We start from the raw sequence: 19,990 nt of genomic DNA, 5'->3' as shown, positions 1-19,990 counted from the left end.
GCTTTTTATGTCTATTATACATTGTCCTTTTAAAAAGTTGAATTCCACAACTTGGTCTTGTTTTTTTTCTTTTGAAATGACGCGCCAAACACCATGTATAAATACTAGTTATTCACACTGATCCTAAGCTTAATAAAGTCCTCATATGTAATGTAAGAATTTTTTAATTCTTATCCTCTGATTTACTTAGAATAATTAACAGTGTAGGCTGTTTTCATGTCTGAAGAAATGAAAGAAATGTCTTTATTTAAATCCCACCATTTTAAACAAATAGGATAAATAAATAAATTCATCGGGAATAATAAAAAATAAATAAAATTGACTTGATAAACTAATAAATATCAAACAGGTAAATATGTTTAGTGAGGTCTTATTAAAAAAAATCTTGAAATGTATTTGAACAATACTATTTGCAGTAGACTTAGCATCGCTTGACTGATGTTTTACAAGTGTTAATGTGACTATTGTTCATCGTTTATATAATATTATCGCTTTTTCACAGTGGAAATGAGCGTGAAGAGCAAACATTAATCTGGTGGGTAAATGAAATCTTTGTCTGGTTTGTTTACAGCCACGGTAGAGTGATTCCATCAGGGAGGGGTGTGGGACGCGCCTCGGCCAATCAGAACCGCCCATTGGCCAAACCACCGCTGATTGGGCGGGACTAAAGTCTCACTCGGCCAATCAACTCCGACCCTTCACTGAGCCATAGAGAAGTTCAACAATCGGCAGCTAGTCAGTTCCCTAGCCACGATGAATGCAATACCATACCTGCTGTTCGGACTCCTGTTCGGCTTAAGGATACAAGAAAACACCGGTAAGTGTTTTTCGCGGACAAAGGACGTGTGTGTTTGGTTCTCTTCTGGCCTTTTCCCATGGAGTTGGAGTGTTTGGTCCGGCCAGAAAAGCTCTTTGTTGAGGAAGCCCGAGGAAGCAGTGTGTCCAACTAAGATGGCGCGGGGGTCGGCGCTAGCCTGCTGCTGCCTGTCTGTGGAATGTTTATTGTCTTGGAAAAAGAGAAGCCAAAAGTCACCGCGAGCTGAACGGTCAGCAGGGTGTTGGTCAGAGCTGTCTAGTCTTACAACCGTGACTTTTTGCTCCCTCCCCGGAGAGCACGGAAAAGTCTGACGGTGGCTCCTGGCTGGTCAAACAAAAAAAAAAAGTTGGAATCACTCGTTTGTTTGTTCGGCTGTGTGGGAATATTTGCTTTTTTGTCTCTTTCCTCTTCCATTTCGAGTTGGAAGTTGCCGTTATCAACTCATGTCACCGCTGCGAGGGCTCTCCGTGCGAGCGTTGTTGGGGAAACAAGTGATTATTCACTCTTTGTGATGTTTCGTTTGACATGTCTCGTAGTCTTTGACAGCGCTAGTCTCTGCCTGGGTCGCACTGCACCATCGCCGTGCACAAGTTGAGCGAATATCCGCGATAGTACCAGCTGCTACTACTACAACAAGGTGTCAGTCATTTGGAGACTTTAAATGAGCATTCACATCGTAAACGCTGATGTCAAGTATTTTTATTCAAGCCCAAGCAGCCGGAGGAGTCGGCGGATTTCAGTGTGAAATCTAGTGCTGCGATTTGTGCATCCTGACAAAGTGGGCTGTTGCAGGTGGCATAGAAATGCATTTTCTACTGATGGATCAGACTGACCTTTTTCCTCAATCCAGTCATCTTCAATTCCACTCGAGCCCCCCGAACCTGACTCCCTAATGGTTTCAGATACACCGAATTGTCAATGGAAATCACCATTCACTCCCTCTCACAGAATGGAATGTCCACAGTGTTCCACTCTGTCTTTGTGATTGCATGTGCAGCAGAAGCGTGCTGGTATTCTTTTGTCTCATTACCCACCATGTGATGACAAAAGAGAGACACGGCTCTTCTCACTGAAACGGGGGGATGTATGTTTTATTTTGGATGTGTATGTTCCGATTTTTTTTTAAATCTTTTCTTTTGTGTAGCAGGACAGCACACTGCATGCATTACACAGAGGCATCAGAAGCTCCCCGTAGCAAACGAACAGCCGTGTCCTCATATACACCCCTGCAACCCTGGAATCAGGCGACTCGTTCAATTGATACATTGGCTTTGAGACACGAGCGTTTTGAATTCCTCTTTCTTTGTCTGGCAATGGGATTGTCATGGCGGGGCTCCACGGTGGCAAAAGCTGCATCATTTGCACCAGAAAAGAATCCAATACTTTTGAGGCGATATGTATAAAGGGAGATGATCGGTCCGTCAGTGTGCGCTTGCATAATGGCAGTGGCATGAGTGTCCCTCTCTTGCAATAGGCTTCGCCTAGCATGGTGTAATATGTGATTATAGTACTCCTTCAGTGATGCGTTTACATGTCACATGTAGCTAGAGGTGCTGCACCACATCCGTGCAGCTTGCACGTGTCCTCAGCCGCATACAGAGTTGTACGAGTTTGAACGGTAGTAGACTGAATTAGGCGGTGTCACGACGGCACAATAGCCACTGCCCAATCTACGCCGTCACCCCACAGCACCCCCACCTCACATAACCCCACCCCCCTTAGTCGTTTGTCTGCGCTGAAAATTATTGGCAGGGATTAGGAAGCAAAGCCGACCTGAATGCTGAGTGTGGTCAACGGCAGTGATGTCAAAACGAGGAAACAGATCTTCCGAGTACGTGGCACATCAGGCGGCTGTAGTTTTACTTGTAGATTTCCTAATCTGTCTCAGGACAGAGCCTCTGTTCCCTGATGTGACGCTTAACTGTAAATGAGCAGGGGGGAAGGCTCAAGGTGTGTGTCAGCATGTCCAACGGGCTGCACTACTCCAACGATACACGTTTTCACAGCAACTCGACAGCAGTTCTGTACGGCGTCAAGACATTATTTCATATCTGAAATCATACATGAGTCTACACTCCTGTTCGTGAAGGCAGGTTATTTAATACATACCAACCTTGAATGTGATAATGATTACATAACATATCAGCCACAGCGTGTCAACTTCTCAATGTGATAAGGTGTATTGTGATGTGTTGTTCAGTATTAATCCACACAGAAGTGCTCGGCATTGCCATCTTCCATACCGCTGTTTGATCGGTAAAAAAGCACAGATTATACATTTTTGACTAAAAATAGCTTAGTTGACCAATGATCCTTGTCAGAATGAATGTCATGAGATCTGTGTATGGTCATATTTTTTTTTTCTGCTGTGTGTTGAATGACCTTTAGTTTGACTAACAACGCTGCCTTTATTACAGTGTTGGTTTCCTAAGAATCTTGTCCCTATTTAAGCAAAATAGTTAAAAAATGACAAATACCCCGAGCCAAATTGAACTCAAATTCAATTGTGATTCAGATCTATTTGGGAAATCTGAATCAATACCCTTCTGTATATTCTCACGACACCATACCCCTCTGGGTATTGATCCTATCACAAAAAATGTCTGAAGGTCTCTGCCGTATGAAAAGCAACCTTTGAGCGATAAACAAAAGTTTCTGCTGACAGAAATCCTTGGAACAAAACACATAAACAATGTAGACGGCAAAATGATTCACTACATGCTCAGTAGTGAGGCTACTGATGAAGCTCTTTTTATTATACAGCAAAACCTAAGGGATGCTTCAACGGCCAGCTCATTTAAAATTAGGCCTGGAAGCGTTATTTTCTCGTAAATAATAACACTGAGTTCTTATTTATTCTTTTCTCTCAGTATATGTAGTATTGCTATAATTGTTTTGCCTCAATGTATTTCTAAGCCCATGTGATGCTTGAACGGTTCTACCTCTACCCCATCTGTGACTATACATAAATGCATCATACAGAAGTATGTTTGCCTCGACAGGAGCAACGTGTTTATCTTCCCTTTATTTGATTCAGTATTCTATCAGTACTACTGTTCAGTGTCCATGACAGATTATTCTCATCCAGCTGCTGTACAATCCTATTTGATAAGAATGTCAGGGCTATAAGATACACAATTTTGTTAGAAATCCACTGTGATTTTTGTCGTGCTAAGTGGTTCTACATGGAGTAGGGACAAAGTATGATTGTCAACAACATCCCAGAGGGACAGGAAGATTATACATAATGGCCCAGCGTACCAAACAACAATGGCTTCAGATTGGGATTAATTGACTAATATTCTGCTTCTTCAATGAGTTTGAAAATCATTCTGGTCGTTTTCCCATTTATATTTGATATTTATAATGGCCACTGGTTTTTAAGGGTCATTTGCGCTTCTATTACTCATGGCTTGTTTTGCTTTTGAGACTTTTCTGTTTGTAAGATGCGTCAGCAATAAGTTTCACTCTGTGAATCCGTTTTACTCCCAGTTGGAGGTGAAATATCTATATCCACACAATTGCCACACAAGTGGTGGATGCAAACATTTCCAGTGCCTTCCACCTTTCCTCAAGCACCAACTCTGCCAGAACACACCCTCTCTGCATCTGAAGGGAACCAAAACCACCGTATTTGTTGCACAATTCCTAATATTCTGAAAAACAACACAACACTGCGACCAATATGTTGTTGCAAAACCCAGCCTTCAATTGGCATTTACTTCCTTGAAGCCAGATGGAAGGGAGAAAAAAATGTTTTTCTATTTTATTTTAGATGGTTATCACTTTTCTTCAGTGCAAGCCATTTCTGTTTGTCCAGTGTATTTTGTGTAGTTGAGACACCCACATTGGTCAATGAAAACAGACTTAATGGTTCCATGAATTTGCCTGTGAGAATGTCCTGGTGGCACAAATATGCTACATAACTGAGATTGTTGGAAACAGAAAGTATTGTTTTGTCAGTTTTCTAGTGTGAGCTGATGGACACCGCCTTTGGTACATAATCATAGACAGTGACAGACAGATTCAGTATATGCTGCTACTATCTATATGCTGTACATACAGCACCCTTGTCTGTTTGGGAAGGCCAGACGCACAGTTCATGTGCACTCGCTGTCAGGTCCGGCGTTGAATAAATGCAAAGCATTTGGGTGACCTTGGACACCCGTTGTCCCAGCTCAAGGAACCACAACTAATTTAAAAGGTTGCCGCCAAGCCACTGACGGCCCGATTCAGAGGCACCAATGCGTTAACGAATGGCCTCCCACTCTCTATTTGATGGGGCCTTATGGGTTAACGGATGACCTCCCACCTTGTCGCCATCACGGGGAGTCCTACATCTATATCCTTTTGGATGCCGTGATTATATATAGATATGTTTTTTGGTGTTGACTTGGTGTTTGAATTAGACAAATTAAAATAAAAACCTGCTCTTGGGTTGCAACAATGTCCTCTGCAGTGGAGAACACTCTGCTGCAAAATGTTTACCATGTATGCATTACACCAGTTACGTTTCTATCACATTTTCTTTTTTTATGCAAAATAAAAAGCACTATTTTTTACATTTAATTTTGAATACTTATATTGGCGTGAAACTGTGGGAAACCATGTGCATGAGTGGCTTTGCGCCCATGTAGTCAATATCTTAAGAGATTCCTACTGAATATCTCGACCAATTGCCACAAGAGCGCTGGGTTACACAATTAGGCTGATATGTCCTCAGGAGCTGATGCTAACTTCTATCCCTGCTCTTGTAGTCAGGCTTTTAGCTTGAGAGCAAAGCGAAAAACGTGAAATTGGTTGCCCTTTTTTCAGTGCGACGTCTTAAATTTCCCATCACGAGTGCCTCTCTAGTGTCCATATTGTAGAGCCATCATCAAAATGGCATTTCTCCCCAGTTATTTCATTGAATTCCCATACCTTCATGGACACTCAGTTTTCCAAGTGAAATCTTGCAGTTATCCTCATCTCGCAAGACTATTTGTTTGATGCGGCATAGATGCACACAGTTGTTGGTGGGATGTCTGGTGCTGTTGCGAGTCTTAGTAGTGATATTTTCATCCATTCTCTTCGCGTGTGAGCCCTCAAATTGCTTATGTTGATGCTGTGCTTAAGCTTAAGTGTAGTCTTGCCGTGGTACACTAGCTCTGACCTCTGCTGCTTACATTCTGCATCAGCGCATCACATGACGTCCAACCTATGGCGGCCGTGGGATAACCATTTTGAAAATGCCAAAAAAAAAAAGAAAAGCCCAATTGCATGTTCTTAAATGAGTGTGTAATACAAAATGATAATGAAGATGACAAAATGACTTGGTATTACTGCATATTTTTTTTCCATCGTATTATCAGTCAAACAAACATCTGCCTGTGAGGTAAATATTAAGTTGCTCTAAAAGTCTTGTGCATTGCATTATTTTTTTGCCCCATCTGCCCAACTGTATTTTTGTTCTTGGTCAGATCAGGACAAGTTGAATACATTTGTGGTAAAACTTCCATCTTTCAAAGTTATTGTATTGTTGTGAAATTTAGGGAATCTGTATTGGTACCTGATTGGCCAGCGCCCATGTTCAAGCAAATGTGTGTGATATTCCAGGTTGTACGAAAAAGGCCTAATGATTACAATAAGGATGTCAAAAGGCTTGATGGAAATCCACATCCTTTTTTGAAGCTTAAAAACATTCCCATCATCTGGAGCTTAAACTCCTGTTCGATCATGTGACAAGGCTTATGGCTTCTGGAAATGTGGCATGAACATGTTTCGTGGAACAAATGAAATTATTTTAAGAAGATTTAGTTTTATCCCATCATTTCCACAACAAGTCACAGTAACTTATGTTCAATGCTTTGAATGAATCGCTCTGACATTTACCAGTTGTTGTGTTGCACATGTTTTGCCCTCATTGTTTATTCATGGATTTCCATATGACGCAACTATGTCAGTAGATGAAAGCGCGGTGCTACAAGGACATTGTCAATGTGGGTGAGACTGCACTGATGTATAAATCAGTGTGTCACTGTTGCGTTATGTGGAGCTGAATTTCTGTGACAAACTGTTGCTGTTGTTCACACCCCAGGGCAGTAATTGTGTATGTTAGTGCATGTTTCTGCCTGATTATTTAATCTAGGTTGTTCTCTTGATTTCTTCTTGTCATGTGTGTCTGGGTGTGAGCAGCTGCCAGGGTTATAGTTCTCTGAACTTTGGATCAAACTGCTGCATATTTATAAGATGGCCGCTCCAAACAGATGTACGGCTAGCCTCCCCTTCCATTCTCAATCTGTGTGACCCCCGAAACCTTCCCTTTTGTTTTGTCCCACACACACTTGAGCTGGTCCCTTGCATTGTGGATCAATTGTCATTTCTTTTGAGGCACGTCTGCAAAGCTTAATGTAGCCGTTCTGTTTGAAAGGTTATCTGAACTGCCTGTGTATGTTAGTTATTAGTTAAGTAAGTAATTAGTAATTAAGTAATTTGTCTGTTATTAATATGTAGGCGACATCGAGAAACCTGTACATTTTTAATGATATTCTTTCCTATCATGCGTGCCATTAAATGGTATATTTCAATATGATGCTGTTGCGAGAAAAGAAAACAGCTGACAGCTTACTCTTAACATTTTAAATGCCTTAGTGCTTTTCATTTTATTTACTATTATTTTATTATTATTATTCATTGTGTGCCTGGTTTATACTTATCTTTGGGGACCAGTTCTTGACAAAACACCTGACCAGTTCTTGACAAAACACCTGCAGTGAGGCCTTTGTGAGGACCGTTTGGCCGGACCCCACATGATGATTAAATTTAGGTTTGGTTTAGAGTCCTTGTTAAGGTTAGCCATGTGTTAGGTTTAGAGTGAGAGGCCAGGGAAAGCATCGTACCATTGAGAGGTCTCCACAAAGAGAGATACAAACGTGTGTGTGAGTCTTGTGTCTGATGTGATTTATAGGATGACATAACACATTGCCTACAGACAGCTTGTTGGTCATGTCTCTTAGTCTAATTAATTGTCTAATTTAGAATTTGCTCAGACTGTCATTGTGTGAGCTCCAGAATAAAGCAAGATCGTTCTCAGTGTTGTCTGTTGTTGCATTGCTGGATGCAGTGTGCAGTGATGTCTTGACTTCGCGGGGTCAATCCTTACCTTTTGTTCTTTTTATCTTGTTCAATCAGAGTGTTGATTGTTTGGCACGTTGTTTATCTCCCCTGCCTCGAGCCGCCTTTTTTCCAATATCAAATACGCTATTCTGAATCTCTCTTTTTCCCACTGAGTGGGCATAACATTGCCCAGCTTTGGCTTCACATTCAACATGCAAGGCCTCAAAAATGTATCTGCCAGACGGCCGGCCTTCTACATCTTAACCTTCCATTAATATATAGAGAGCACATCTGGTACTCACAAAAGGCTGGACATAATGGAATAGGGGGGTAGGGAGGTTTGGCTGCGTCGGGGGCCGTGACCCATGGAAATGACTTGAAGCTAAAGATCCTGGACAAAAAAAGACAATCCTCTGAGGAACACTCAGAATGATAGAGTTGAGTTGGGGGCAGGGCAAGTGCACAGCGTGGTGAGTGTGATCAGAGCTTTGTAGTATTTACACATATCTGGCAGCATAGACATCAGACACCTACTGATGGTTCTTCTTATTCACTGCAGTTTTTATGAAATCTGATGGCAGTTGAATTGTACAAATCTCTTGGCGTTTTCCCTCCTTGGGACCTAATCTTTTTGAAGTCAGGTCCCCGAGTGGATACATTTGAAAGTTCTGGTTTTGTGTCTTTGTCTTAACAGCCAAGCAACAATGACAACAGGGTGTCGCTCATTCAATAATTCAATATATTGTCGTATCTATATCGTGATATGATAAATAAAAACATTTACAAACCCAACCCGCCCCTTCATGTGCAACTATGGCCAGCCAACCACAGCCTCCTCTCAAGTTTGCTGTTGATTGACAGCTGAACGCAACCAGTGACAGTCACCTGGGAAGCAGTGCAGCTCGAGAGACACTTACACATACATAGTGGAGAGCATGAACATGAGTGCAGTGTGTACTGTTGTGCGGAGTCTGCACATTCATCTGATATAGTGGCCAAACAAGTCCTCCTCCATAATATGGAGATTTTTTTTTAAATTAAAGAACGGTGACACTGAGCAGAGCAAGGTGTTGTACAGATGTTGCTTCGTAAAAATGGCGGCGATGCAAAGTGGAGCAACAAACTAGTTCCATCACCTGAAACAATTCCACTGCCCACAGCAGACATGCAGGAGAGGGTTTGTGTAATTGTGTTGTTGGGTAGAGGAACATCAGCTTCATTCCTAGTTGCGCTGTTGAGTTGAGTTGATCGCGCCAACTGTGACTGCTCCGTGTGTGTGGGAGGATTGGCCCGGCACTGGTGACTTCAATGAAGCATTGAAGCACTGTCTCTCACATGCGCACAGTAATATAATATAACTGCAGTAACTGTAATATACTGTTGTCCCCTTCCAAAATCATTTAGGAACACCTTTGTGTTTGAACACTGGTTATATTAATGACACTCACTCATATGCCTGCTACTTTGCGGACAGGTTAGGTCCTCCGGAAATGCTGCGTGACATACCTTGATTACTGCTACTGCGCATGTGGGTCAAGGACTGAAAGGCAGACAAGACAGCGGACAGTGTGGCAGCACTGCTGATAGTAAAACTAAACTTAAAAGAAATTCATTAAATCGCTTTTGTTTGTTGATGTCATTGTCATGTGTCATTTGATCTTGGCAGTCCTGTATCGTCTCGATATTGAAATATATTACATGTAATATGGAGATTTTAAATGTTGTCCATATCGTTCACACTTTTTTATTTTTGCAAATGTTTTTTTTCTTTTATTTAATTGCTATTGATTTGAAATTTTTCATCCCCAGCCGGCGTCAATGGCACTTGTTGAGGTCTATTTCAGGTCTGCAAAGCTTTGGTTCTTCTGTAGCTTCCTAATGCCGATGCTTCATGCCGATTAGGTTTGCTACGGGAGAATTGCAATGCCACATATGGGCCTGGCGTGTACACTACACAGGCTTTGCAATAGAAAATTGGTGCATCAAGGTGGTGTCTGGGGTGTGGTACTTCTGTTTTTTAATTGTCTGTCTGCAATAAGAGGTAAAATATTTTGAGTTAAATTGCAATGTGCAATAACGTGTCTAGGATGCCTGCCTTTGGCGGGAAACCCAGCTAGAGAATATTTGGTCGTTTTTGGCATTTCGAGTGGAAATGGTTCAATTTTTAGTCTTTTGTCTGGTTTTCAAAACAAGACAGATTCAGAGAAACCATTCACACACATCTTTGTTACTTCTAAATTTTGGGTTGTTCATGGAACCGAAGTGCGTATGCATCAGGTTGGTGGTCCCTTGACTTCATCTCGATGGCATAATCTTTTTGACCCGGACAGGAAATTGTAATTTAAATTGGACAACAGCTGCACCACCTGATTCTTAAAGGGATAATTTGATTTTAGAGTTTGTCATTCTACAACCATGTCTTTCCAATGCTGAGCCATGTCCACAGGGGACTGCTAGGTAGGGGACAATTAGATTGACAGAAAGGAAGCTGGAGTGTTATTCTGCTTGGCAGCAACACTGTTCAATTTCCAGGTGCAGATGTACACTATAGTGTGAAATTCTCTTAGCAGCTGGAGGGCTAGCGTTTAACATAAATGATCAGCACAGAGCTATCAGCGAAAAAGCATTAGTATTCGACTGACCTGTTTGCGATATGTTATGTTGGTTGACACCTAGAGGCCAATGATGAGTACCTTGAACTATATCTCATGATCCGGCTGGTGTGTGTGTCTGGGTTTTGTTTTTGCTTTTTATGGAGGACTGATGCCGAATCAAAGGTTGTGCTCAGGTTCTGTAAATTGTAATGCATTATCACAAAATTGGCATGTTGCGCTAAGATTCACCGACAAGATTTTTTTTTCCTTTGATGGAAGAACAGGCGCCGGTGATGACAGAGTCTGCAAAATAGTCGACCTTCTGCAGCCCCCATTCTTACGGCCTTAAATGGTTTCATCATAAAGACAATGTTTCTTAAACTAAATGTGCAGAGAAAAGATCAAAAAGCCACGTCTTGATGTATTCCTCCTTCGTGATTGAATCTCACATTACGATTTAATTAATTATTGATGTTAGCTTGATCCTCCTGATTAATTTTGCTCACTCTGCCTCCAGCGGTTTTCGACATCTTGGTGTTGAATGAGCAGCAGAAGAGCGTGAAGCCATCTCAATTATCAAATTATATTTAAACTGCTCCTTTACATTCGCCGATAGGGATAATAAAAGGGGGTCGAAAGGGAGGTGCCGTTGACGTGAGTTGAGGACAAAGGTGAGCTGAGGACAGCTCTTCATCACATTCTTCCAGTCCCCACCGCGTCCAAGTGAAGTTAAGAACTAAATGAAGCTCCGTGGTTGGTGGATTGGTCAATTTTCTCCTGATAAGTGCCGCTTTTTGTGTTTTCTTTTTTCCTCGTGCATTGAAGCTGTGTTTCTATGACAACAACATCTTTCCGTCTTTTCTTTTTTACAGCCTTACGCTTCTTTATGATTTATTCAGACCCTGCAGGGCTTCACGATCAGCTCTCACCTTAAAGCTACCTGAATACTAACTCAAACACGCTTGTGGACTTGGAATGTGCTCCGACCACATGCCTCTTAATTGAAGCAACTTGGAAAAAATCTTTTTACAGGAGAGCAACAACGGGACACTGTTGTGTGCCACCATGTAGTTTCACCTTTCATTTAACCTAATTAAGGTATCAATGTTTACCTTTTAAATCCTCTCCACAATTTTGAGATCCAGATCAGTAGTTTTGGGGTGACAGCTTTGTACGTCTGAATGTCCTGCCTCATGTGAAGGATTTCCCCCTGTTCTGTGACACTTGAGATTCCCTCACCCTGCTCCTTCTTGGAGCTTTATATCGACCCACCCACTGCAAAAATTAGCAAGACTGTTGCATAAGCAAAGTGCAGATCTAAATCGGCACAGAGAACCACATTGTCAGCTTTATTTTTTATTTACTTTACATTGCAATGTTTTTTTTCACTATGCCATTTGACCACATTAAGGTGGTATGCTACTTTCCACACTGTCATTTTACTGCTGCTAACAAACAGCTCTGTTTATGAAATTGGCCAGTTTTTAATGAAGTCCTTTTGATGGATTACATTTGTGTGGACCCAGAAGTGGTTGAAATTCATTTTACGCTTGCATTCTCTTGTATAAGGTTGCATGTCCTAGCAGTGCTGATCTGTCAGCTGTTTTCCCTCCATTGTTGGACGTTTGCCGGTTGGGGGTTCTTTGCAGCTGGTGTATGTCAAAAAGAAAAAGGGCGAGTGTAAATGTTGTGACTGAATATGGTGTAATTATGGATAATCTGAGAAATGAGGAAGAATTGATGGTAATAAACAGGGCCTTGTCTTGCAACAGATAAGCAATAGATGGGGGAAAATAAAATGACAGGCTTCTTGCTCCACTGGCAATTAGTGGGATCTCTGCTTCAGACTGTTGAAGTTTGATGCTTGATCTTAATGATGATGGGTAGTAATTGATGAATAGCTGCACTTGGCATCAGTGTTCCATAATGTAACTATATATTGTTTTAGCCTGATGAGAAAAAGATCAAAGTAGCATGCTGTAGCTGCTGTGTATGCATGAGTGGTTCAATTTGTATTTGAGTTTAAAGCATTTTTGGTGGATGTAAGCATGGTGAAGAGATGTATAGGAGCTGTACCATTTAAATCAGTGTTTTTTTTTCTACTAAAAATATGTTTTCGAGTGTACCGCCGCCCTACTTGGTCTTCAAATACACTCATGAAGGCAAATCATTTACTTCATAGTGTTGTGACTACACAGGACCTAAAACGGTATATTACCAAGATCGTCTATGATTATGTGTGTGGCAGCATTTGACTTTGTCATGCAGTCTACTCTCACTCTGTCTGGTGATGAACTTGTGACCTGGGTTGGTCTGCAATCCCATTATTAATCTCACCTTTGCAATAAATTCTGTTACTAATTGTGAAAGTTCCCAAAAATCAAGAGACAAGAGACGTCTTTGTTTGTCAAGGATCTCATTTTTAACAGCCTTGAGGAGCGTTGAAGTGCTCCGACCCATGCAGCCTAAAATAGCATTTTTTTTGTTGCTTAAGACTTGAAAGATTCACAGATAAAGTGAAAATACTTACTTTCATCAAAAATATTTGTCGGTGCCTAATTTAGAAGCCAGCAATAAACCAGTGCCCTACTTTATCTTCCTCCCACTCTTTCACATCCTTCGATTTTTATAGGCACCAGACTGAAGTGAGAACGCAGCAAGTGTTAAATGATAGAGAATTCAAATGTGACCCATGTAACCCAACAGTTGCGCACAACTTGGCCAGTCCATCAGGTCTTGTCAAATTGTTCCACCAGACGTAATCACACAGACATTTATGTCATGTCACAAAAGTGACAGCCTTGGGGGCAGTACGTCAGATCGGTGTTCTGTTTGTTTAGTCTGGCACCCTGCCTGGCGTCATCCAATGCATTATCTAAGATTAGTCAATCACATTTTGTCTGTTCACTGTACAATCCTGTCCTTGCCTTTCCTCTATCTTCGTAAATGTAGTGCTTTGTGTCTCTTGAACTGTAATTGAGCCATTCCATCAAAAGCCATCCTCCGTCGAGGATCGTGGTTCCCAAGAGGCAAATGGAAGGTGAAAATAGAAAAACACATATGAAGCGTCTCAAACATTTCAGTTATAAAAGCATGAGTAAATAATGCCTGCACTTGTCACCGTAAAGTGAGAGTGGCATATGTGATACGTTCCATGCAGCAGGGTTGTTTCGTGATTTGTCAAGACAGTTATTCTGGTTCAAAGCATTGAATGTTTCTGGTAAAAGCCCCTCTGAAAGGCAGGGGCACTGCATAACTGGTCGGTGAACATATCTGCAGATTGCCTTCACTTGGTCAACAGCTTAACAGTCATGATGGTGATGGTAACAATCATTGCTCATTGTGGAAGATATATTTTAATGAAACAGCAATGAAATTGAGAACTATGCCCTTAACTCACTTTGGACTTAAACGGCTTGCATCCACACGCCACCACGTACCTCTTCAGTTCGTCTTGTATTATGGCAGAGTAAGACAAGGTACAGAAAGTGGGTTGTACATGACAATGTATTTATGAGGAAAGTTGTCTCCTGGAGACCGTATGACCTGAGTTGTATGCCAGCAAAGTTGATTGCTCTATATCGGTCCAACTGGAGAGCAGCAGTGTGACCCACTTAATGCCGTTAATATTTTAAGATTTTCAGTAATATTAGCCTCTTTTTGCTGTAGTTGTGATGTGAGGATTATTTATATTAAGTCGTGGAGGATTTTTTTCTGGATTTCTTTTCCTGATCATTTAAATTTGTGAGGTCAGAGAAAAAATGTCTTCTGTTGAATTCACTTGGTTTTAAATAACATCCATTACATTTCTGCTTTCACCCACTGACTGCCAGCTCAACCAAATTTTCAGACCTTTGAACTCCAAGTCAGGAGGTGAAAACTTGAATCTTTATGAGCTCTCTCTGGCATTCATGGTATATAAAAGACAAATGTGGATCATCTTGAAATACGTGTCAGATGTATTAAAGAATATATTTCCTGGTGCAGTAATTTAAAACTTGGGTTCTATTCCAGTGAGAGTGCTTAAAAGAGTTTGCTCGCTCAATTTGTAATATCCAAATGTGATTTGTTATTGGTGATTTCATTATTATTATTATTATTATCATTATCATTATTATTATTATTATTATCACAACTGTTTTCTGTTCATGGGATAGGAAATTTTCATTTTGTGATTGGATCACTTTGTTGCAGACGAGTTATTTTAATCTTTGCATTCAGTTGCTTCACTTCAGTGGGTTCAACACAGTCATTTAAAGGGTACATGCACAATGTGTGTTCTTTTGGTCCTACTAAAGAGTAATACGTTTTGAAGGGAAGGTATTGCTCATTATGAGCCGATGCTACAATTGTCCCTGCATTTGATAAAGCTGTCAAAGCAAGAAACAAGATCAGTTAAAGGACACTGTTGTGTATAGATTTGCTGCTTATTGAGCCAGTTTGGAAAGTCTGAAACTTGTCATGTTGAATTGCTTTTCATTTCTGCATTAAAAAGCCCTTTGAGTAACAGAATTTGCACTTTTTCTCTTGATCTTATATTATATGTGCGCTTCCTACAGAGTTTTTTCAGAGTTACTAAGACTCACATTCATATTATTATGATCATAGCTTAACAATCTAACACTTCTTCACAATGTGGCAATGCTCATGTTGTCAACAAGTGAAGGGGGAAAAAAAAATAACTGCACCAGCTCTGCTCCACTTCTGATGGGCGTCTGAGCCCGGCTTGCTCTTTTCAATGCTCAGAGCAGAGATCTGACTGACTCTAAAGCCAGGAGTTCAAGAGTACTTCAACCCAACGATACAATACACATTGTAAGATCTCAACAAGAAAAAAAAACTTTTTGGACAGCTAAGTCACAAAATTCTGACATGCAGCATTGTAACATTTAGAACAGCTAATGTGTAAATACGATGCCTGATGTTGTAGTTACTACTTTACAGATGATGGACACCTATACCTTCAGTCTGAGAAACCTCTGAGGGTGTGGTCCTGTGAATGTTTTATCATAAAAAAGTTTGAAGACAGACCTCGGCTACGAAGACGCTGACAGTTTTTGGGGCTACTGTGGGTTTTGCCTCGGGTGGCACGAGTCTGATTCGCACCATGCTGTGCAGCATCGCACCTCTCATGATGTCCCAATAATGCGAGATATAATAAAATCTAAATAATCGTTTTACGTAAACTTGATCGGAAAAGTGGATGTGATAAGTAGAAACGAAATATGAAATAAATATAATTATGTAGCTTCTGAATTATGTTTTTGTCTGTACCTTTTAAATATATCATTTCTCTGTATGCAGTATAGTCTGCCTTCAGTGGACCGTTTCACAGGCAGGTGCTCTTCACCTCTGTGCATCTTGAGTTATTCTTGTTGTCGAGACAGTTGAAACTGTTGGCTGGCGTGGCGCCCCAACTGCAAGACTGTGGTTGAGTCAGAGCTGGCATTTATTCCTCACCCGTCTTCCTCAGCTCGATCTGTCATCTTTCCTACTTCTGCAGACGCCACCCAAACATGCAGCCCACATACACACTCTCAAGCTGTTGTGATTTATTCAAGCTTGAGACTTAGCCTGTCTGGAATTTACCTTCAGGCGGTGTCGTGAGATCCAGGAGCAGGAAGTGTGCTTCGACATCAAAAACATTCTCAGACTGTCTATGTCTTTTGTCATGCCTCATCTGTTTTTCTTCTCATATGTGTAAAGTGGTTGTAAGATTCTTGTTGGACGTAGTCATTAGTCAGCAAGTAAAATGTTTTGGGATGTCCCATGACACATTCTCACATGTTTTACATATGTTTCTGATTCAGGCGTTGCACTTTTTTTGTCTTGGTGCTTACTTGGTACTGGAAAAGCAATTTTGCCCTCATAGCTGTGTGGTGGCCATTAGCATAAAGTGGATCTATCATTTCTGTTTTCTGCCGCACAGTAAAATTAGTGATGATAAACTGATCTGCAGGAAGAATCCACAGCTTTATCTAATAGATAATATATAAATCCTCTTTGACTTAAACTGTGAATTAACTAATTTCACATTCTGCGACATTGGCCTCATTAACATGCTTGATATATCAGTGCCACTTTGAGTTCATTGAAGCTTGATCCATCGGACACGATTATTCTAGTTCCGCTGTTATCTGCCGGCTCAGAGTCACCGTGATATTATTTTCACGATGTTGTGCAACAGTATGTTAACCCTGCTCAAGTGTTTTCCGCATTTGTCCTTGTCAGATACTCTGCCGCCTGGAAGCCTGTGCCTTTAATTATTTAAGGTCTGTGTTCTGGATGGTGTGTAGTGTTGCTTTAGCTCGGCCAGGCGTACGTGATGCGTTACTGAGCTCCTCCACACAACTGTTTTGCTGCTGCAGTGGGAGAAATAAAGAAAAGTATTGCTCAGCAGAGATCCTCTGTGCAAATGCTTAACTCTGCCAGACCCCATGCCGCTCTGTGCCGGTGTTGAAGTGCATGTTATGTTTCTGTGGTATGTAGCTGCAAAATAAAGAGATTCTTGATGGCCTATTGAAACAGGCTGTTTTCCGTGATATATTGACCCACTCATTCGCGTGTCCTCCGTAGATGAGGTTAAGGAACGTGCGACCAAAGTGGTCATTCTCCAGAGCGCAGTTATTGATAGGATTTTTAGTCTGGGGGGGAAGTGTAGCATATGTTTCTGCTGCTGTGAGCTCACTCAGCACAAAATCTCCATACAGAGATTCAAATTGTGTGAGCTGGGCGGGAGGAAGTCCTGCGAGCAAATGTGTAGTCTTTCAATTTAAATCTGTTATTTCACATCACGTTTCCTGAGACCATTGCAAAAAAAAAAATGCAATGATTTGACATTCAGTATGTCGCTCTGGTGGTTGGGTAAGCGTATAGATAAAGCGTTGAGGCGAATAATATCCATCAGAATGATCTAAATTGAGCTAAAGCTGTCAATATTACCAATCAAATAATTTTTACCATTGTGCTTTTAACACTGACTGCGAATCTTGTCTCACTCTGCAGCTGTTCTCCAGATGTGTTTGCTGGTGCAAGAGCAACACACAATTGACTTGCAGAGGAAAATGAAGTTGTGTTTTTCCACAGTTAACTGATGTAACGTCTCATTTCAAACCACACAAACACGTTCTCACAGGCAATTGGAAGCAATTTGACTGGACCAGAGTTACATCTCCATCGTAATTTTGTTTTTTACAGTTATTTTCTGCCCTTCTTTTTTAGTATTAAACCCAATAAGTTACCTGAGCTGTACAGGTCAATGGATAATTTGGGATAGAGAACCTACACATCGTACAAGAAGCACAATGAGAACACATGATGACAAGCTTCATCATTCTGCTTCAAATTATTTTCCTTCTTAAATTTTGGTTGTCTTCATAGTACAGTTCTCATTCTGCTGGTATTTGTTGAGTGAAGCATGAGGCACGTGAGAAACATTCGAGTATGATTCTTTGTCAATGCTGAATTTCTACAACGATATGTAATCTGAATCTGGTGGTTAGTTTTCATCTATCTCTGATGGTGACCAAGTGCGTAAAGAGTGAATATCCTCAAGTGTACATATACAGTACATTCTTCTTGACAAATATTCTTTAGTTTACTGCATTACATCAGTGTCACAGGATAAAGTGCATAACTGATCATTATCATCCCCAACTGAATTAGAGAAAGTGACGTTGCTTAGTTCATTAAAATGTTGAGAGTGGGAAGCCTCAGATGTCATTTTGTGTCTTTCAATTTACTGTAAATAGGATTTACTGAAGTTTTATTTCAGGTATTGCTCATATTTTTGAAGACTGTTTAGTAATTGGTTCACATTATTTTACTTTAACACTGTAAGATAAGATGTGAGAATATTTCAGAACAGAAGTTTTTTTGTGGGCAGAGTGGCACTTTGGCTGTCCAGCTCGACAGAATACTTCGAGGCCTTGGGTGAAGTAGTTCTTTTAAGTGCACTTTCTGAACTGGCTTCCTCCCTGAAACTTTCATAAACCGACTGATACTTATATCACTGTTTTGTCCTTCCCCTTTGTGTCCAGCCCTCCAGTGTTACTGTGATCGCTGCAGTGCCAACTCCAGCTGCACCACCGATGGAGTCTGCTACGTTGCAATCAGCGAGTCGGGCGGACGGCAGTCAACTGAACGCCGCCAGTGTGTGCGTGAGGTTGAACTCATTCCCAGAGACCGGCCGTTCATCTGTGCCCCATCCACAAAAGGTGACACGGGCATTTATCCACTGTGCTGTACCACCGACTTCTGCAACAAGGAGCCCAATATCACACTCTTCCCTGGTAAAGACACACAAACACACACACACACACACACACATACACATGGTTCAAATGTAAATCAACTAAAGGAGTTTCAGATTTAGAGTTCACTGCTTTTCAAGTTTATGTAACTGATGTGCTTATGAAACTTCATATTGCCTCTCAAGTTCAGTTTTAAGTGAGTTTATGTGATCAGTTATTTGAATTTCATTTCATCCCCTCTTTCACTTATTGCTAGAGCCGCTAAGCAGATTTACTAGTGAAAGCGGTCTGTACTGCATCACAATACTATCTTCTGAGATTCTTAAATATTCCGTTCTCTGCCAGTGCTTCAGGCATGTGTTGCGTCTTACAAACGCAATATTAGGAGTTGTTGCAGCAGATGGAATAAAAACTCTCTCAGCACTTCATATCAAAAACCAAGGTTTCACCGCTAATAAAATTACTGGCACATACTTTCAAGAACTCACTGACCAGAAAAATGTATTAAAAAAAACTTGGAATATGAGATCACAGCTTACAAATCAGAACCTCAGAAACATCTTAGCGTCCCAGCCAAGTGCCTGCTCAGCTCCAAATATTGTCTCCTGTCTCCACTGTTCAGTGGTGCCCTACCATTCACGATCCTGTTAGAACAATGTAAAAGATAGGTCCCCATTGAAGTTTGGACACCCCACAGACCCCACACAGTTTGGCTGTTAAGGGGAATGAAGAGTGCAAGATCTTGGTCCAGTAGTGCTAACTTGCTCTGTAAAATATGAGGTCTCCAGTCAACCAATTCATTGTCCTCCACATTGGGTATATAAATTGTGAGCCGTGATTTCATGTCATACATGATTTAGTTGTCGTCTGAGCTGGTGTTTACTTAAATCAAAGGCCTTGTCCTGATTGAAGCATCATGCATGGATCTGTTGTCTCCTTTGCTTTTATTTACTGATCATTTTCCTACAACTGCGCACCTAACTGAAAAATGTATTGCCATCTGCTGCTTCATAGAGTTTCAGACAATTGGTCAGCTGCAGAATGCTAATAGATGTAGTATTATTATCACTAATTTTCCAAGGAGGAAACTTGGTGTCTCTCCGAGCTACCTTCTCACATGACAAATAGTCACAGCGGAACCGTTAGCGGCAGCCCAGGCAGATATTTCCCTCAGGAGGGGACAGACGGCAAATACAAATCTAAAAGTGGAATATTAAAAGGTAGAGGAGCAC

General features: G+C 41.1%; 1 protein-coding gene across 1 annotated transcript in view; it reads left to right on the top strand.

Annotated features, from left to right (window-relative positions):
- The first annotated feature begins 717 nt into the window (after positions 1-717).
- The window catches only part of tgfbr1b (transforming growth factor, beta receptor 1 b), a 42,477-nt gene continuing 23,204 nt past the window's right edge, over positions 718-19,990 (top strand). The window contains exons 1-2 of the mRNA XM_053859047.1: positions 718-817; positions 18,546-18,797. Of these exons, the coding sequence (XP_053715022.1) occupies positions 754-817; positions 18,546-18,797 (316 nt within the window). The 5' untranslated portion in view covers positions 718-753. The remainder of the gene's footprint in view (positions 818-18,545; positions 18,798-19,990) is intronic.

This window comes from Synchiropus splendidus, chromosome 3, assembly GCF_027744825.2.
Source record: "Synchiropus splendidus isolate RoL2022-P1 chromosome 3, RoL_Sspl_1.0, whole genome shotgun sequence".
NCBI classification, from domain to species: domain Eukaryota; kingdom Metazoa; phylum Chordata; class Actinopteri; order Syngnathiformes; family Callionymidae; genus Synchiropus; species Synchiropus splendidus.
Note: the sequence above shows the minus strand (reverse complement) of the source record. Positions and strands in the feature narration are given on the sequence as shown.